This window comes from Porites lutea, chromosome 1 (assembly GCF_958299795.1).
Source record: "Porites lutea chromosome 1, jaPorLute2.1, whole genome shotgun sequence".
NCBI classification, from domain to species: domain Eukaryota; kingdom Metazoa; phylum Cnidaria; class Anthozoa; order Scleractinia; family Poritidae; genus Porites; species Porites lutea.
Window position 1 is genome coordinate 35,687,663 of NC_133201.1, and position 17,025 is coordinate 35,704,687.

The window sequence follows — 17,025 nt, forward strand, 5'->3', positions numbered from 1 at the left end:
GAAGTCACGTGACCGAACTATGACGTCATGTTTGCTATCGGCTCAAAAATCCAACATTCCGGCAGCTGGATCTTGCGTTGCATCCTTTTCGGGATCTGCACACAACTAGTTCAAGGAGGCTCTGAGGAGCTGAACTTCTCCTCATCAACAAAGGTACATGATTTCCCATGTCGTCCCATGTCCATCCATTGCCACCAGGTGACTCCAGCGACAGGATGCGACCTCTAGAATGATTCCAGATGACAAACTGGTAGTTAGCTCGTTTGACATGATACTAAGCGCTGTATTCTGCTGAGGGAAGTTTGCTGTTATCCACTTTCCTTTTGGTGAAAAGTTTGTACCTTACTGAGTTGATTCAAATTTGAAGTTAAGCTTCTCAATACAAAAGTCCGCTAAATTTGAAAGAAACAAGGACATTTCATCACTAAGTGCTGCGTAGTCTGAACCAAGATTTTAGCCCATCAAGTTCAATTTTCTGCTTTCTTGTCAATGCCATTCGAGGCTACTTGTGGAGTCACATCCCATTAAAACCCGCATTGCCGGTAAAAGACTGCAAACATCTGCACCCACTTTCGCAACGGTCTTATCCCTGTGTGGAACCAGAGTTCTTGAATTTGGAGTTGAATGAAGTGATGCCAGCAGAGACTGCGACGTCTGTGTATGGAGAGAAGATTAATATGATCCACTTTGATCCACTGTCGGCGTCTAATGTCGCAAATTACTCGTAATGTATAAACATTCTAGAATGGTGTCTTTGTGTTGACTTTGTTTACCACCTTTGTCACCTTAAATTCTTTTGTACAGCTTCTATGCTACTCAAAATTTACAGGCAACATTTAAAACAAAAATCGCATCTTTGTTTGTAAAAGCCTACCCTTTTACATCATGCAAAGCCTGCCAACACACTGCCTTTCCAATATCGTTTCCCATGATTTGACATACTGCAAGTACCGATGTAAGTCGGGCACAAAGACATGGTTAACAATAAAAATCAGGATGTTAAACATTATTCATAAATAAGCGTTCAGTAGTTCTCGTTGTACGATGAAATTCGGTTCCCTTCCCTCTATGAGGTATCATTATATCATCCGCAGGGGGGTATATTTTAACATCTTTTCATTACAAATGGCCCACTTGACAGACCCACTGCCACCCTGGCATCAACTACCAACGTCCAAGAAATAATTCTAGTAGTGTTAAAAACTGTTAGCTTTCGAAGTAAACGGAATCATATATTTGCTGCACCAAGGGCACCCGGACTACGTCTGTAACAGACCCAGTGGAATCTGTATCTTTATCAGATACTCGGAGAAAACGTCACCGGGTTGGCCTATTTTCCACTGGGGTTTTTTCCGGGGGGGGGGGTTCTTACTTGTTCATCTCCCATAAAAGGTAAAAGGGGCGAAGTGGACTACGCACTCCCCTTTTGCAATCAAAGCCGCCACCAACTTTTCAGAAAGTTAACATTAAACAAAGATTATGTAATATATTTCCGAAGCTAACTAAGGAAACCGAACCAATTCAAGTGAAAAATAAGAGTGGACTGAGGAACATTTGTTGTGTGAGTCGCTACGTTTTCACAGAGGCGTAAGGCTCATCGATAACTAAATAAGTCTGAAACATTCGGCAAGATTTTCAAAGGAGTGGAAGGGAGTCTTTATGTTTAATTTATCCAGAAACAATGAAATAGTAGCTTCAATTATGTTTTTCCCACAAGGGACAGTAATCTCTACAAAGGGTGATTTAATAATGTCAAGATCGGAAAAGGTACAATCAGGGTGACTAGTAAGTTCAAAATCTTTTCGTAAAGATAAAGTACAACATGCACCACCACCGAATTTCGAAGTTCCAGGGACAACTGAGAAAGTATCTCCTGAGATATTGAGTGAGCGATCTTTTTCAATATCTAGACAAGCTTATGAACTCCTAACAACAGAGAAAGGGGGAGCGAGAGAGGGAGAGAGAGAGACAGAAGCTGACAGAGAGAGAGAGACGACGGGTAGGAGAGAGAACCTGGAAACGAAGTATTAGACTGCCAAGCATGAGAGCTCTTCCAGAATATCCTACAGTGATTTTTCGAGCGCGCAAATGGGGAGCTCAGGCAACCCTGAAGGCGATGGCAACGGAAACGTCACAAAACAAACAGACAAACAAAACACAATAGGTTCAATCAGCAAAACAACAGCCTTGCACGTGAAGCACACTGTTTGGTACATTTCTTTACGATCACTGCAAAACTTCAACAATTTCATGCTTTATAGTAGCCTGTTCACAGACCCTCTATTTTCTATTTCAAGATCGTCGAGCGCCCGTAGAGATAAAAACCGCCTGGGACAGGTTACTTTTATTATAGAGGACATGAGCACATTGGCGACGATTTTCTTTTTCTTTTTCTGAACTTGGATACGGTCATTAAAAATTCAACTCCTGATAAATTCACATAACATAACATTCCTCACACATAACACTTTCACTTTCAACAGACCACACTACCAACAAATTAATGGAACAGCGATGGGTACGAAAATGGCTCCCTCTTACGCCAATCTCTTCATGGGGAAGTTTGAAGAACCAGCTCTAGCCGGTGCAACCCACTTCCCCCTCAAGTAGTTGCGTTATATTGACGACATCTCACCCGACCTTGTATGTCACATGGCGAGGATAAATTACATGAATTCATCACGTACTTAAACAACCTACATCCCACAATCAAATTCACTAGTTCATTTTCTAAATCTGAAATCTCTTTCCTTGACGTCAACGTTCTACTAATCAACGGCACATTACAAACTGACCTTTGTGTTAAGCCTACAGACAAGCACCAGTACCTCCTCAAATCATCCTGCCATCCATCCCACACTAAAAAGTCGATCCCTTACAGCATGCAGCCATTACGACAAAGAAGAATTTGCTTGACAGATGATTTCTTTAACAAACGTCTCAACGAACTCACCACACATCTCATTAACAGAGGATATAAACACCTCTTCATCCAGCAAGAAATAAACAAAGTACGCCTTATCCCCGCTCTTCCCAACATAAACCATATTATTTCTGGCAATCTTAACATTCTTAATTCTTCACAACGATGCAAAGAAGCACTACCTTCTCCTCCTCTTATATCCTACCGCAGTTGCAATAATCTACGTGTCATCCTAGTCAGAGCCAAACACCGCAGACCAACCCCTCCCCCCCCCCCCCAAAAAAAAAAAAAAACAGCTGGAGCTTTCCGCTGTAACAGAAGTAGATGCAAGACGTATCCTTTTATTACAGAAGGAACCACGTCTTAAGGACTGCATCAAAGTTCGGGAAAAGAAAGAGAAAGTTGTTGTCTTTGAAATTACAATAGGCAGTTTCACGTTGTAGTCCTGCAAAGACGGCAATGAGATGTACAAAAAAGCGTGATGCACGTGCAAAGTTGTTGTTTTGCTTGTCTAAACCTAATGCTTTTTTGCCGTTCTCGTTGCCGTCGCCGTCGCCGTCGTCGTTGCATGAACTTCCTATTTCCCTATAGTCCTTCGCTGACGTCGCCGAAATTACCTTTTCGCTTAAGCCTTTCACTGCCAGAGTAAATGTTGGAGTCCCTTAAGGCAGTTCTAACTTTTGAGTCTGTGGACAAAATCCTCTGATGTCGGTGAACGTGGGATGTGGCGTGGGATCGTATTTTAGAGCGTTTAAAGCTTGAAAACCTGAAATATTTATAAAGAAAAGCGTTAGCTCAGGGAAGTTGGCAAATGGTAAGTATGTTTTTGAAATTCAACCAAATCGTATCTGAATCATTACAGTAGAACCTCGATAACTCGAATTCCCCGCTAACTCGAACTAAATTTTCTTTATTCTGATCAAAATTTCACTGCAATTTACCCCGATAACTAGAATTCCTCGCTAACTCGAACTGTTTTTCGTTTCCCTTCAGAGTTCCAGTTACCGGTTGGGATCATTTTTCCAGTCTGTAACGATGGTTATTGACAGCTAACGTGAAGGAGACGACTGTGAAGTCTATTTCTGTTGTAATTTCACTCCAAACCTCGCTAGTGCAAGATTAATGTAAACACCTTAAACCAGTACGTGTTTCTGCTGATTTTTATGACGAATACCAAAACGATCAAGAGGCAAAGCACATGTGTTTGGTATTTTTAAATTGACATTTCTTATCTCCTACGCATAAATTGAATTTTCAATCTACGTCACAGACATGCTAGGCCACTCACGCGTCCAGCCGTCTCTTCTCGGGGAGGACCGAAAGAGCGGCCGAAATCGAGTCTAATTGGAGGCTGTTCGCACGTTTTAGCTGTCATTAGATAGTTTACGTTCTAGAAGTGAGAATTTTGAATTCAAGGCGATTTGTCTCTTCTGGAAGTGCTGTGGAACAAAGCTTGCAGTGCAAATGTACTTTTCCTTGGCTGGGAATTTATCTGTATCTCTATTTTCTACATATCTAAATTGATTATATATGATATATTCCTTTTCAATATTTGGCGCCTCACAGATTAATAAACTGAACAAATCCATGGAACGTTTCTTGAATTTTCCGCAATGTGTGTCAGTACTTGATCAGTTAGACGTGAGGGGCAATTTTACAGATTTAGGCCGACAAGCCTGTGAAGTTTTCCTCGGACTTTTTCACAAATATTGAGATCCCGACAAGCCCTTCTTTCGCTTCAATAGCTATTCCTTTATTTCTCCGACTCATTTTATCGAAATTTGGCGGCAGTCGGTTTCTATGGATGCGAGATATGAAAACAAAAATTGCACAAGGTCTGGCGATCATGCACCAATATTTCCTCTAACCTCAATAGCCAATTACCCTGAACACTCACGAACGACGTGGAAGAAAGAAAACAAAAAAAGTCAAGATAATCACAAAATTTGAGCCTAAAAAATGAAAAAGTACAAAACAAAGAACAAAACGTCCATCACAGGTGCACGCATCCGAAACGCCTTAATAGGGCCATTTATACGGAAAAAATAACGCACGTCTTACATAAGACGAGTACTTTCCGTGTAAAAGACACATTTTGTCTAAAATAAGACGCGTATTATTTTAGAACAGCCCTTAACACCTGTTCTTAGATATGACGCGTCGTAGCAAAGACGAGAAAACTTCGTACAAATGACCTTCGCGTCTTCAGAAGACGCGGACGATAGTACGCATGCGTTGATTTTTGGCGGGAAAATTTTTGTTTGCCCCGCGGCGGACTGGCACACGGCTACTGGCAGAAAAAGTTGTTTACAAATTACAATGCGTTTCAGTTTCCTTGGATTGTCATCTATTCTAAGAATTTAAAAGCTTTATTTGTTTCTTCGCTCAAGTATAAAATGAACACGCCGACAAAGGCAAAACGAAACACGTGGTCCACCGCTGAAGAAAAGGATTTTTTGTCGTGATGAATAGAGAGGGCAATAGCAGACCTCTTGGAAAAATATTGGATTGCCGTTGCTACGGGCAACATTCACACGAAAACGAGTCAAGAACAGAAATAAGACGCGAACCGTTTATACGAGCTCTTTTCGTCTTAGATAAGACATGCTCGTATAAATGGTACAGTTCCAGCTTATTTAAGACGCATCTTATGTAAGACATGTCATATTTTCCCTCGTATAAATGGCCATAATATACTTGAGAGCAATTAGGGAGCTTTAGCAGCAACTACGACTGCGAAGGCTACAAAACGTCACTTAGATGAGTGAATTCGCGGTGCTCCAAATCATGAGTATCGCGCTTATTCTACCTCGTTCAATTCGTCAAATGTTCGCAATTATTTCTGGAATTAAATTTCAACTGAAAAGACCGTATCGAAGTTCAGGAAAAGAAATTAAAAGTTGTTGTTTTGTGTTCAACTCCTCCATAAAACTTGAAATGAGGCACTTCCACGATGTAGTCGCGTAGTGTCGGCAGTACAAAAAGCGTGATGCACTTCAGTGCAAAGTTGTCATTTGGCCGTAAATCTAAACCTCATGTTTGCTTTTTGACGTTTTTGCCGGTTGACCGTTCTTGCTTAAGCTCCTTAATAATGCTCTCCAAAACTTCTCTTTTCATTGGCCTCTGAAAACACACCTGTTATTGTCTTTAGGGCGTGTCACATCGTTTGGGTCATTCAAGGCTACTGTACGTTTTGTTAGTTTATTGAACAACTTGTTCTAAGGTGGAGCCCAACCCTACCGAGCAGGAGTTAAAATCTATAATCTTGCCTATTTTAAACTGACGAAGGTCGTAAAACCGAAACGTTGTAGATAAATTTGTATTATGTATTTATTTATTTTTAATCAAAAGTTGTCCACTTTCAATTTCTGTCTCGTTTTAACCAGTCTCTTGACTGCATTTTATATTCATATTTCTAAATTTTCACCCGTCCAGTTTATTGTTAATAAATAAATCGATAGTTTCGAACGTGCTGGCATGATAATGAGACGGTAATTTAAAAACTGATACAGTTCTTGAAGCTTTTGTCGATTGTTGTTTTCAAGACCCTAGCCTTATGCTTGACTGGCTTGAGACAAAAAATAATTTCATTGGTGGAATATGACAAAAGACAAATTAGACAACGCAGCAGTCATGAAATTATTGCATTGCCGCAAATTAAATAACTTTAAATTTAGTACAAAAAGCAAGTGAACAAGTGATACGGTTGGAGACTATTAGCAAAGCAAGTAAAACATACCATAATGGCTCGAAAAGTTAAAAGAGCGTGAGCATAAAAGCATATGAAGTGAATTCTTTTTTGGCCCTATATATAAAACCTGCCGTCATTTAAAAAACAAACCGTGCACGGCGAAGTACTCTTTCGCTTGGATGGCCAGACACAGTCTAAAGTCTTTGTCTGTAAATGTTCATGTAAAATACTGATAAACACACATTTACAGTTTCTTAAAAAAAGTACTACCCAAGAACTTCATAGAAGGAAACAAAAGTGAATCTCGAAGTAAACCGACTTGTACCCATACGGTCATGAACTGTTTGACTTTGGAGAGAACATAAGCAGTGACCTTTTAATTGTACACTGTTTTTTTTCAATTTCGTTTTATGAAGGTGTCTGCAGTAACCTTAAAACTCTTAGCCAACTCTTAATGCATAAAGCAATTTCATCAAGTTGGACATTCAGCTGATTGTATACTCCACTGCAACAAAGGTATTTTCTTTAATTCTAAATTACGTTCTTGATTCTCGAAGCTCGAGCGCGTCAATCAGTACAATGTCATGACCCCTACTTTGTTTTCTGAAGACAAAAAAATTACCAGAAGGGGAGCAACAAAAGAAACTATTTTTTCCGCGTTGATCGAATTTAAATTTCGTTTTGAATTTCTGTAGGTAGCAATCAAATTCATCAGTCTTAACCAGTTGTGTTAAGGGCAAGTTGTTTAAAGCCATGAGGACGGTTTCCTTGCTTGTCACCTGCCTCGTTTTCGCGAGCGTAGTGAGAGCTTCCGAAATCAAAGATGAAGGTAAACACTTTTTGTAGTTTATTCCTCTTTTTGGGTTTTTCACTCATAGTCGGTGCGGACGTTTCCAGATCGAAGGCGTTAATTCAAGAGCCCAATGGCCCAATTTTTGGAGAAAAAATGACAGATTTAACCCCTCAAATGTCTTGAAAATACTGAGAAAATTGTTTAGATTTAAAGGTAGTTGAATCCTAGGGATATTGACTGAGTTTTTCTGAAAGCAATATACTTGACACAGAATTAATTGATCTCACTGTGTTGGAATCTATGATCGGAAAAATTTAGAAAAGACTGATAACTATCGGCACATCACCGGAATGCTGTGATAGCAACCTTTAGTTTGGTAAGATGTTGAATTGACGAACAGCAGAAAAAGAGGACTGAGAGGATTCCCTTGAGAAAGGACAAAATGTTTGTTCAACCTGTGGTTACTACAATTGAATTCCTGGGGGGGTTTGGCAATTTCGGGTGTGAGGGAGGGGGGCTTAGGGAAGTTGTCCAACTAATGCCCATTATTGAAGTTAAGGTTTATCTACCTATACTTCCTACCCTTGCCTCTATTACACATTAGCTCCAGCCTACTAAAAAGCCTCATCGTCAAGGTATACGTGATATAAGCGATTAACACTACTCGTCAGAAAGGAGTCAGCTTTGTAAAAATCATCTTTAATTTTCAGTGATGAATTCTGAGCAGACTTCGTCAATTTTATTTAGCCCTATGATTCAATAACGTATTCCACGGTTGAAAGACAAAGTTTTTTTACAAAGCACATTTTCAAGCGGAAAGTTGCCTGCGACTTTTCGGAGTGTAGAAATTATTTCAGTTTTAAGCACGTATCTTCGATTAAAAGCTCTCCGGTCTTCTAATAAATCTAAAGGAGAAGGGGGATATGGACCCCCTCACCTTCCCTTTGATCCTTCACTGTTCCTTTTATTGTTCTAATCGATTCTTAGTTCTTATAGCTTTTAGAGCTTTCATATGATGAATTATTGTACATTTTTAGTTTTTAATTCTTAGAATATAATAGGGTCGGAGATTGCGTACCTGTAAACTATTGTAGCTGATTAAGCTACGCGTAAACTGCACTTTAAATAAAGTATCTTGTCGTATCGTATCCCTTGCCATCACGAAGGGATCCGAGGAGATACAGATTATAATCATGCAAAGTCCGTTCAAGACGCGGAATTTTGCCTTCTGGCCAACCTAAATTTACACAAGTAAAGCTGTTGATTCAGCAAGCCAATGTGAGCAGTAGAACAAACTCAAACATGGATTGCAGGCAAAAAGATAGCAAAATTTCCAAATGCGTTAAGATTACTCAGTATCTCGGACATTAAATTTAATGTTCGGCAAACTGAATTAAAGCCGTGCATCAAAGAAATTAATCCATCATCAATATTCTGACTTCCATCTTGAAAGTAACGAGGAAAGTTCTTTGAAAACGTCACAAACAAGTCGTTATTCAAGACAGTTGTGTTTTACCCTTGTTATAGTGACTTACAACCTTCTAGAATTAGTACCTTTTTTGTTCAAAGTAATCCGAGCTAAAAGCCACGTAATAAAGATTACTAATTAACTTACTAATTGTAGGTGCGTCTTTGGTAATTGCAGGATGGCGATAGGGTTTAACCAATGAGCATTTTTTCCGCTTTGAGATACAATGGCCCCATAAGAGTTATGTTTAATAACATGCCTGAGGGGTCTAGAAGTTCCGCTTTGAGAGAAAAGATTCAGTTAGGCACAGCAAGTTTAACGCACGTAGGACGCTATATGCTTGATGACAGCGACAGTCAGTGGCCTTCGATAAAGTAATACATTATGATTACAAAGCTTAAAAACTCTTTATCCAGTGCGATAAAAATTCATACAAACTTTTCCACCGTCACACAATCGAGACTGCAAGTTATCCCTTTACTCCCTCGTATGATCAGATGTTCCATTTGCGTTTAAAAATAACAAATCAGTCACGCCAAAAGGAACCGATGCGACGCTTTTATTGGTGTGCTGTAAGATGGCACGGAAAGTTAAAATTCAATTTTCTAATTTGAAGATTGTGAAAAAAGAATAAAGGAAGAAAAAACAATGACTACTGTCAGTAAGTTTTAGAACTTTACATACATTCTTACTGTGCTAAGCCCCACTGAACAAGACAAGCGAGACCCTTCTCTCTCAACTCTAACCGTTGTGGCTTTTTTACCACAGCAACTGAATTTGTTCGTTTTTTCTGTAACTAGTAGGCCAAGTTCCTGAATAGGCTGTTTAAATTCAAACCAACTGGAGTGAATATTTCAGCGTTGTAAAAGGACACATGCTTTCTAGGATAAACTTAAAATTATTACTGTTTTTTTGCTGTTTATTTCAGTCGGCAAAAAGCTAAGCGGAATATTTTGTGCCCCGAGGGAGCTAACTACCAATTAAACGCTTTCGTAAGAACTCTTATTGTTTTACTCTAAACAAAAAGAAAAAACTTTTAACTCCTAGAAATGGCCCATTTCGATATCTTAAAAATCTTGGCTCCGAGGATTTAAACTTAAATAAAACAATAGAAATCACATTAAGGTTTAGGGACAGGGTTAGATACATTATGCTAAAAAATTTGAGCATTATACTTTTGAGCGTCACCCTCAAAACAACAGCCTTATGCTTGCCTAAAATTATGCCCGAAAAGTTAAGCCTTATGCTCGACTGATCCTCGCTGTATTTGATTCCCTTTTCCATCCACGCAGATATGAATACATTCTATTGCATCAGTTACTTCAACAAATTTCGAACTGGCACAGCCATGATGGATAGACAATTGGGCAGTCTTGGCACCCTAACAAAATGACGCTACGGTGCAACAAGCTAGACATTAAAAGTAGCAATCTAACCTTTAATTATGTTAATCCTCACTAAAAGCACTTGGAAGTCAAAACTTCTCAGTACAGATATGGAAATTATTGTCTTTATGCTGAAAAAAAAAATGGCCGCCGTTATGCCGGCATTATGCTCGATGCTCCGTCTATAGCATTATGCCCAAAATTATGCCGGCATAATGCATCTAACCCTTTTCAGGGATAAATATATAAACCGTTTCTTTGAGAAGAGCCGGAGAGCATATCTGTTGTTTTCGACTGAGTTTCGTGATCCACTGCTCTTGGATCCTCTTGCCAGTGTGATGACGTTAAATAGCTGACAGGTGATGGCTTAAGATTTTTTAAAGTGTTTTATTCCCCTAAACCTAGGGGTCTTTGGATAAGGAAGAAGACTTATGTAGCCCAGGTTGATTTCCTGTAGCAAAGCAGCTAAAAAAGATCTTGAATTGATTGGCAGTAATTTATTTGGTTCTAGTAATTCTCCCACAAAGTAAAGTTTTACGTCAATTTAATGTTAAAGACTCACTAAGATTAAGGCAGGTTTTCTCCTCATGTTGCGAAGTGTTTTTGCTGCTGACGTTCAGCTATTTATCGACACTTGCTGAGCATCTCAGAAATCCACTCGAAGGTTTGACGATTTCAAGGGAAGAGAAGAAAGAGAGAGAAGATGGTACAAGATGTGTGGATAATAAATAGCAAGCCCGGCTAAAAAAGAAACAGGCATACACCCCTAATGTCCATCCGCCCTTATTCCTCCAGAAAAATTGATGAACATTTACGATGTAAGGCTTGCAAAATTTAAATGTCACTGGCACCGTCAAAGAGGCGGACCTGAGGCAGACTTCCAGCGACTTTGTGGAAGTGTGGAATTAAGGTTAAAGCCGACTATGGCTCCATGATTTTCATCTAGAAATTAGCTAGAAATTAGTATGTGTAATCAAATGATGACAAGTGAAATTAAGGAACATTCTCACACGCGTTTTGTAGAAATTATTAGAATTTCACAAGTTAAGTTTACCATTTTATTACACATACTTATTTCTCGCCAATTTCTAGATGCCAAAAGACATCGTTTGGTCAATTAAAAGCTGCCCGCAGAAGAAATCATGGCACAACACCTCTTAGAATCTTTCTTGAGATGTGTTTTTTTTTTTTTGGTGCGTTCATTTAGGTTTTCTAAAGCATGTTGTAATGCCCTGATCTTCATTCACAACATCGTAAACGCCATCTTGAAACGTTGCCATAGCAAACTTGCGCCAAATTTTTAAGTTGTCACGTCCTTGATATTAATCCAGAAATTGAAATCAAACTACAGACTTCACCTTACAATTTTTTAAATTTATTTATTTTTTTATTTTATTATATTACAGATTTGAATAATATTATTCTTAAGATTTAAAAGGCGGATTAAAAGAATAAATGGAGAAGGGCAAGATATCAGTGCAACTAATTACATGCCCTTTGATTAAATTACAGTTTTATCTAGGATACCAGAAAAAAAAAAAAGAGAAGTATATAAAGTTCGAAATATATAAGAAGGAGGAAAGAGGAAAATACTCACAAAAATTATAGAACATACGAGGGTCGGTGTGGCGATGATTATTACTGAGCATGCAAGATAATAATAACTACCTTACAATTACGTTGTCTACTTACAACTGATTGTTGTTTTGTTCAAGATCCCACTGTAACTGTTGATGGACAACCGGCTCCAGGAGATGCACCAGGTCAGTAAGAATCGTATACCATTATGCTATTGCACGAAGAAAAGACCGCGACAGTTATGATCGGAGAATAATACTAGCCCAGGGTTCGGTTTCCGAAAGGCCGATTAGCGCTAATCCAGAATCAGTACAGTAAAATTTGTTCTACTTTTTGTATTTACCTTGCTATACATTGCTTAGAGTAAGATTTTGTGTTATCATTACTGTATCTCAGAGTAAAGGCTCTCCAGTGTTTTGCAAGCTTGAGTTATATGTTCTTAGACAAGAAAACCGTGCTTAAAATTTAGCTTAATCTTAGGGTAAACATAACCATCTTTCAAGGAACCGGGCCCTTGTGTTGATGACTACTTTATAGTAATTTACCGCCTTGCTTCCGATGGCCAAGTTTTTCATAATATGGAGGTTAAACACCCTTTTTAATACTGCAAACGGCTCTCCTCGGTTTGCTGTTTGACACCGGTAATCATCCAGAGACGGTCTTGTGCTACCCCAAACGGAGTGAAAACTCAGAGCTCTTTGTCAGTGGGCAGAGGTGAAGAATACTTTTTTATAGTAGAAACTCGGCTTTCTGTGAGCTGAAATGTGATCAACTCGACTTCCATTTCAGTCAAGTGCAACATGAAATAAAACAGCATTCAGCATACTGAGTTTTAATGCTCATGAGGCAAACGAGCAGCCAGTTATAAAACGTTTTTTTTATGAACGAGAAAGCCAACTTCTTTACCTTTAAAACGATTGCCACAAACTCGAGAAATAACGAGAAAAAAGCAAGTGTGGTCATCTGCTGTTAGCCGTAAAAGTGGCGCTTGACTAAACGCTCTATTTTGGCTACCGTCTTTATATCGCTAAACACTGAAAACGGTTTGCTCTTCCCGACATGTTGTTTTTCGGTAAGAGCTGCAAAATTGCTGGATAATTTTTTTGGGGTTAAAAAGTTATTGCTAATCATCGTGATGACGTACATAAGAATAACAGAAATAACGTATTCCATCGCTGATTTTAGCAAAATTAGACAGCAAAAATAAATAACAGATTTAACACAAACTGATTAAATTACGTTAAGAAACTAACCAGGCAATTTTGCAAATTTACGAATTAATTCCACCGTCAATCAAATAATTTGATTCAAAATTTTTCAAATATTAGAAATAAATTAGAAATTATAGATTCATTATTTCCTAAATCAAAGGCATGAGCCTTAAAAGCAGTATTCATTCCATGCATTAACACTCCAATCACACTTACAAAAAAGAGCAGCAGGCTTTGCCTGAGCCTAATATCTAAATATTATTTTCTTCATATATCCAGCAAAAGATACTAAAAGGCAGGAAGATGAGCTGTTGGAAGAAAAAGGAAATGAGGAGCCTCTTGCTAAAACTACTGGTGACGAGAAAGCTCCAGCAAAGAGAAATGGTAAGTTCAAAGAGCCAATAATGCACTGTTTGTCTAAAACATCATGGAGTGGTTTAACCCTTTCAATGCGAGAGTGCTTGATGAAATTTTTTAAGGTGACTCTAACTTTTGAGTATGAGGACGAAATCCTATGATGTGAAAGCTCTCTGCCTATACTTACACATGGTGCTATTTGTTTAATATGTAGTTCTAACTTTTGAGTCTGCAGGCCAAATCCTATGATGTGACCATTCAAATGAAAGCTCTCTGCCTGTACTTACATGTGGTGCTATTTGTTTTTCAAAATTTCACAAAATGGAATTTGGAAATTTGGTCGAAATTTGCTTTTGGCTAAATTTGACAGTGAAAGGGTTAAAGGGGTTATGTTATAGGGCAAAAAGCTGTTTTAGGTCAATTCTGTGCCTAAGTCATTACTTAATAATGCATTTACCCATACACAGATTAATAGTACTCCTGTGGAGAGTTATGAAGAGGTTATCAAACAATTTCATAGGAAGCTTTAACCATGGTGATGTTCCAGGATAGCGCTCATTTAAACTTGAAAAAAGTGGCCCAATTTTTTCAATGCCCATCCTTGACTTCTAACGGACGGCAGGAATATGTCCGGAATTCAATTGATGTGAAAACGTGTTTTAGCTTTTTAAAAAGACAGCAAATAGCGTGACAAATAGCTCCTTTAAGGAACAGTTTACACAGTCAAGGCTCTAAATATTTTCTGGTTGACGTGATATAGTGAGTTACTACTTGTACCAGGGTAGAACCAGTACTTGCATTGATGTATGTTTGAGTATACTCATGTATAGGTGCAGACTAAAAAATCATGCACTCAAATCCTCCATAACCACTGTGGAACAAGTACACAGGATTCTACCAGGACGCTGTTAAAATGCCAAAGAAAGAAAGTGCATGCATAGTGTTGAATCCTGGCCTCAAGAAAAATTGTTGCAAAAATTTAAAGGACAGTAAACGGCGTTGTATTGCATGTACGGTATTTTCCGGTACAGTACTGTGCTGTATGAATTGCATTGTATTGTTCTGAAATTTGTGTTCTGAACGATGCATGTGGAATCTGATATTCCATGAGAAATTTTCTTTGTGGCTCACTGTTTTTCTTCACATCCCTTAACTAATAAATCAAATACTACCATGAATTAAATGTCACAGAAATGTCACCTATTGATTTTCTTTACCAAGATAAAAAGAATCTCGTCAATGGCGAGGACCTTAAATCAGAAGATTTGGAAGAAGAATCTACAGTCACTGTTGATGGATTACCATCTGGTTTATCTGAAGATGAGATGGATGAACCCTCCGAAGATTCCGGACCTTGGGGTAAAACAAAAAAAAAATCGTTTTTCCATTTCTTTGTTTTGTTTACAATACTTTACCTTACCTATATCATTCCGCTATGAGTTGCGCATAAGGCCTCGATTCACACCTTGACGTTTATCTTAGTTTCCGTAATGACATTTATTTTTACAAGAAAAGGTACTACTACTACTACTGCTGCTGCAGCTGCTGCTATCAAGTAAGGCCAGAATCGCTTGAGACTTTTCAACCCGCATCCAGCAAGGTGAAAAACGAAAACGATGCCATTCGAAATCGGATTTCGGACTTTGACAAGCGACGCATTTCTCTACCAAAAAACCGATAAACAAACTAGCCATGAATAACAGAAGACTCTTGATAGCAGCTGTATTTCATTTTGTACATCCAGTGGAAAAAATTAAGGCAGGTAAAAACATCACAAGTTGACACAAAACTCTGTCAGCTTCAGCTGTCAAAGTAAACAAGTTTCAAGATGCTGCATAAATTTTCTGCATTAACTCACCTGTCAAATTTTGACCAATCAGAGCATAAAAATTGGACGTAGAGCGTGCCAAACGCGTGACCTTGGTAAGAAAAGGTCTTCCCCGCCTGTATTTCTAAATAACTGGCTCAATTTTCACGTCCGAGATTAGTTTGAAATCAAAATCTTAATAGTGCGGGGCCATAGTGACACAACACAACATATTTCCTATGAATTTTTTAAAAAAAATAAACTTGAGCCCGCGATCGTTTGAAAACTAGTAACTTCTCAGCGGAGCTCCGCCCCCGGAGCGCGCGCGTGCGGCTCCGCTACAACTACAGTGTAAGATGATCATGCACTCAAACGAAATCGATATTTCTTTCTTAAGTGTTCCTGCTGTCTTAAATAAAAATCCTACGGTTAAAAAAAAACAACAAAAAAACAATGTTACGCTGAAACTTATGCTGGCATAGTTTGGGCCGTCCAAGGAATGTCTTGGGCAGACAAAACGATAGACCCTAATCAGAGCAACGTACATTCCCCTCATGTGGTGTCGACACTCACAATACGCCCTTCTTTCAACTTCAGATAAAGATCATTAAGCGAATATCCATCTCCACTGCTCGAAAGAGCGCCTTTAAATTATTAAATTTACCAAGTAGAAGGTGATACGTCCTAAGTAAGCGAGAATGTTGCTCCACAAAGTCATGTAGTTTTACGGAAGTTTGTTTGGTGGGAGCACGAAATGAGCCTCCACAATGTTAACGCGGTCTGCAAAATTCCACAAAGGAGAGGAACTTTACAGATTTTAACGCGTCTTTCCAGCCGTGTTGATGGTAACTTGAATTGTCCCTCTAAAAAGGAGCAAGAAACCGTGAAACAAATTTACAGACGAACAAAATATTTTGACTGATAAAAAATGTTCAGTATGAGATATAAAGTGGCTTAATCTGCATTTTACTTACAGTGGAACCAATCACACTTCAAGGGTTCCACTTAGGGCCCCTCATCGGTATATTTTACTATTACTGGGACGAATGTTATGATTCGATCTACCAAGAACTTCCTTTTATTGAGGAAAGTTAAATCCAGTTTTCACTGTAATTAAAATATAGTGTTACTTAAGCAGTTATAGATACTTGTAAAAGTTACTTAACTATATGAAAAAGCGTTTGAAATAGTCCCAGGATACATTTACAATGATAATTAACCATGCTGTTAACCATATATTACCTCATTTCTAGTATGGAAAAAACATCCCTTTAGCTGGTGTACAATTGGAGGGCGAAAATTTTTGAGCGGAAGGAAAGGTGTACCACAAACCTTCGCGCAGTGTGCCAGCGAATGTAACAAAACACGAGGATGCCATGCGATTGAAATGTGGTTTGCTTATAACTGGAACTGTTACTGGTGTACGAAACCAGAATTGATCAGACCTTACACCAACAAACGTGATCTGGCCTACCCTGTACATGTTTGGACACGAGGTAAGTGTTATCGATCATTAGGGATATTAAGCTAAGACTTTTAGAGCGATGCACGTCAACCGAAAGAGAACTTTTTGCATCCCTGGGCAGTCGTCCCGGGGCAGGGGGTCCTCTCTATGATGGCCTGTACTGGGAGGCTCCGCTCGAAAGGGGTATCTTTTTCAGGCTTCAGGTATATGAAAGGGTAGAGATTTCACTAGTTGACGCATAGTGTAGGGAAATCTGACATTTGGGTCTTTGAAAGGGCCCAAAAGGGCTAACAAATGAATTTTATGGCTTTGTAAAGTCGATTAAACGTTCTATTTTTGTGCTTGAT

The 17,025-nt window shown here is 38.7% G+C and overlaps 1 protein-coding gene across 1 annotated transcript; it reads left to right on the plus strand.

Annotated features, from left to right (window-relative positions):
• Positions 1 to 7,300: 7,300 nt before the first annotated feature.
• LOC140949205 (uncharacterized) lies at positions 7,301 to 16,821 on the plus strand. Its single transcript, XM_073398436.1, has 5 exons — positions 7,301 to 7,443; positions 11,976 to 12,023; positions 13,329 to 13,433; positions 14,628 to 14,765; positions 16,467 to 16,821. Exons 1-5 carry the CDS (start codon positions 7,368 to 7,370, stop codon positions 16,742 to 16,744), a joined length of 645 nt encoding a protein of 214 aa, XP_073254537.1. The 5' UTR covers positions 7,301 to 7,367; the 3' UTR covers positions 16,745 to 16,821.
• Positions 16,822 to 17,025: the final 204 nt, after the last annotated feature.

What these genes read in the sequence shown, in the direction of transcription:
- LOC140949205 (XM_073398436.1), top strand. Translation starts at nt 7,368, where the DNA reads ATGAGGACGGTTTCCTTGCTTGTCACCTGCCTCGTTTTCGCGAGCGTA. An exon ending in GGCTCCAGGAGATGCACCAG is followed by an intron (nt 12,024 to 13,328) that starts GTCAGTAAGAAT and finishes TCATATATCCAG; the next exon opens with CAAAAGATACTAAAAGGCAG. An exon ending in CGAAGATTCCGGACCTTGGG is followed by an intron (nt 14,766 to 16,466) that starts GTAAAACAAAAA and finishes CCTCATTTCTAG; the next exon opens with TATGGAAAAAACATCCCTTT.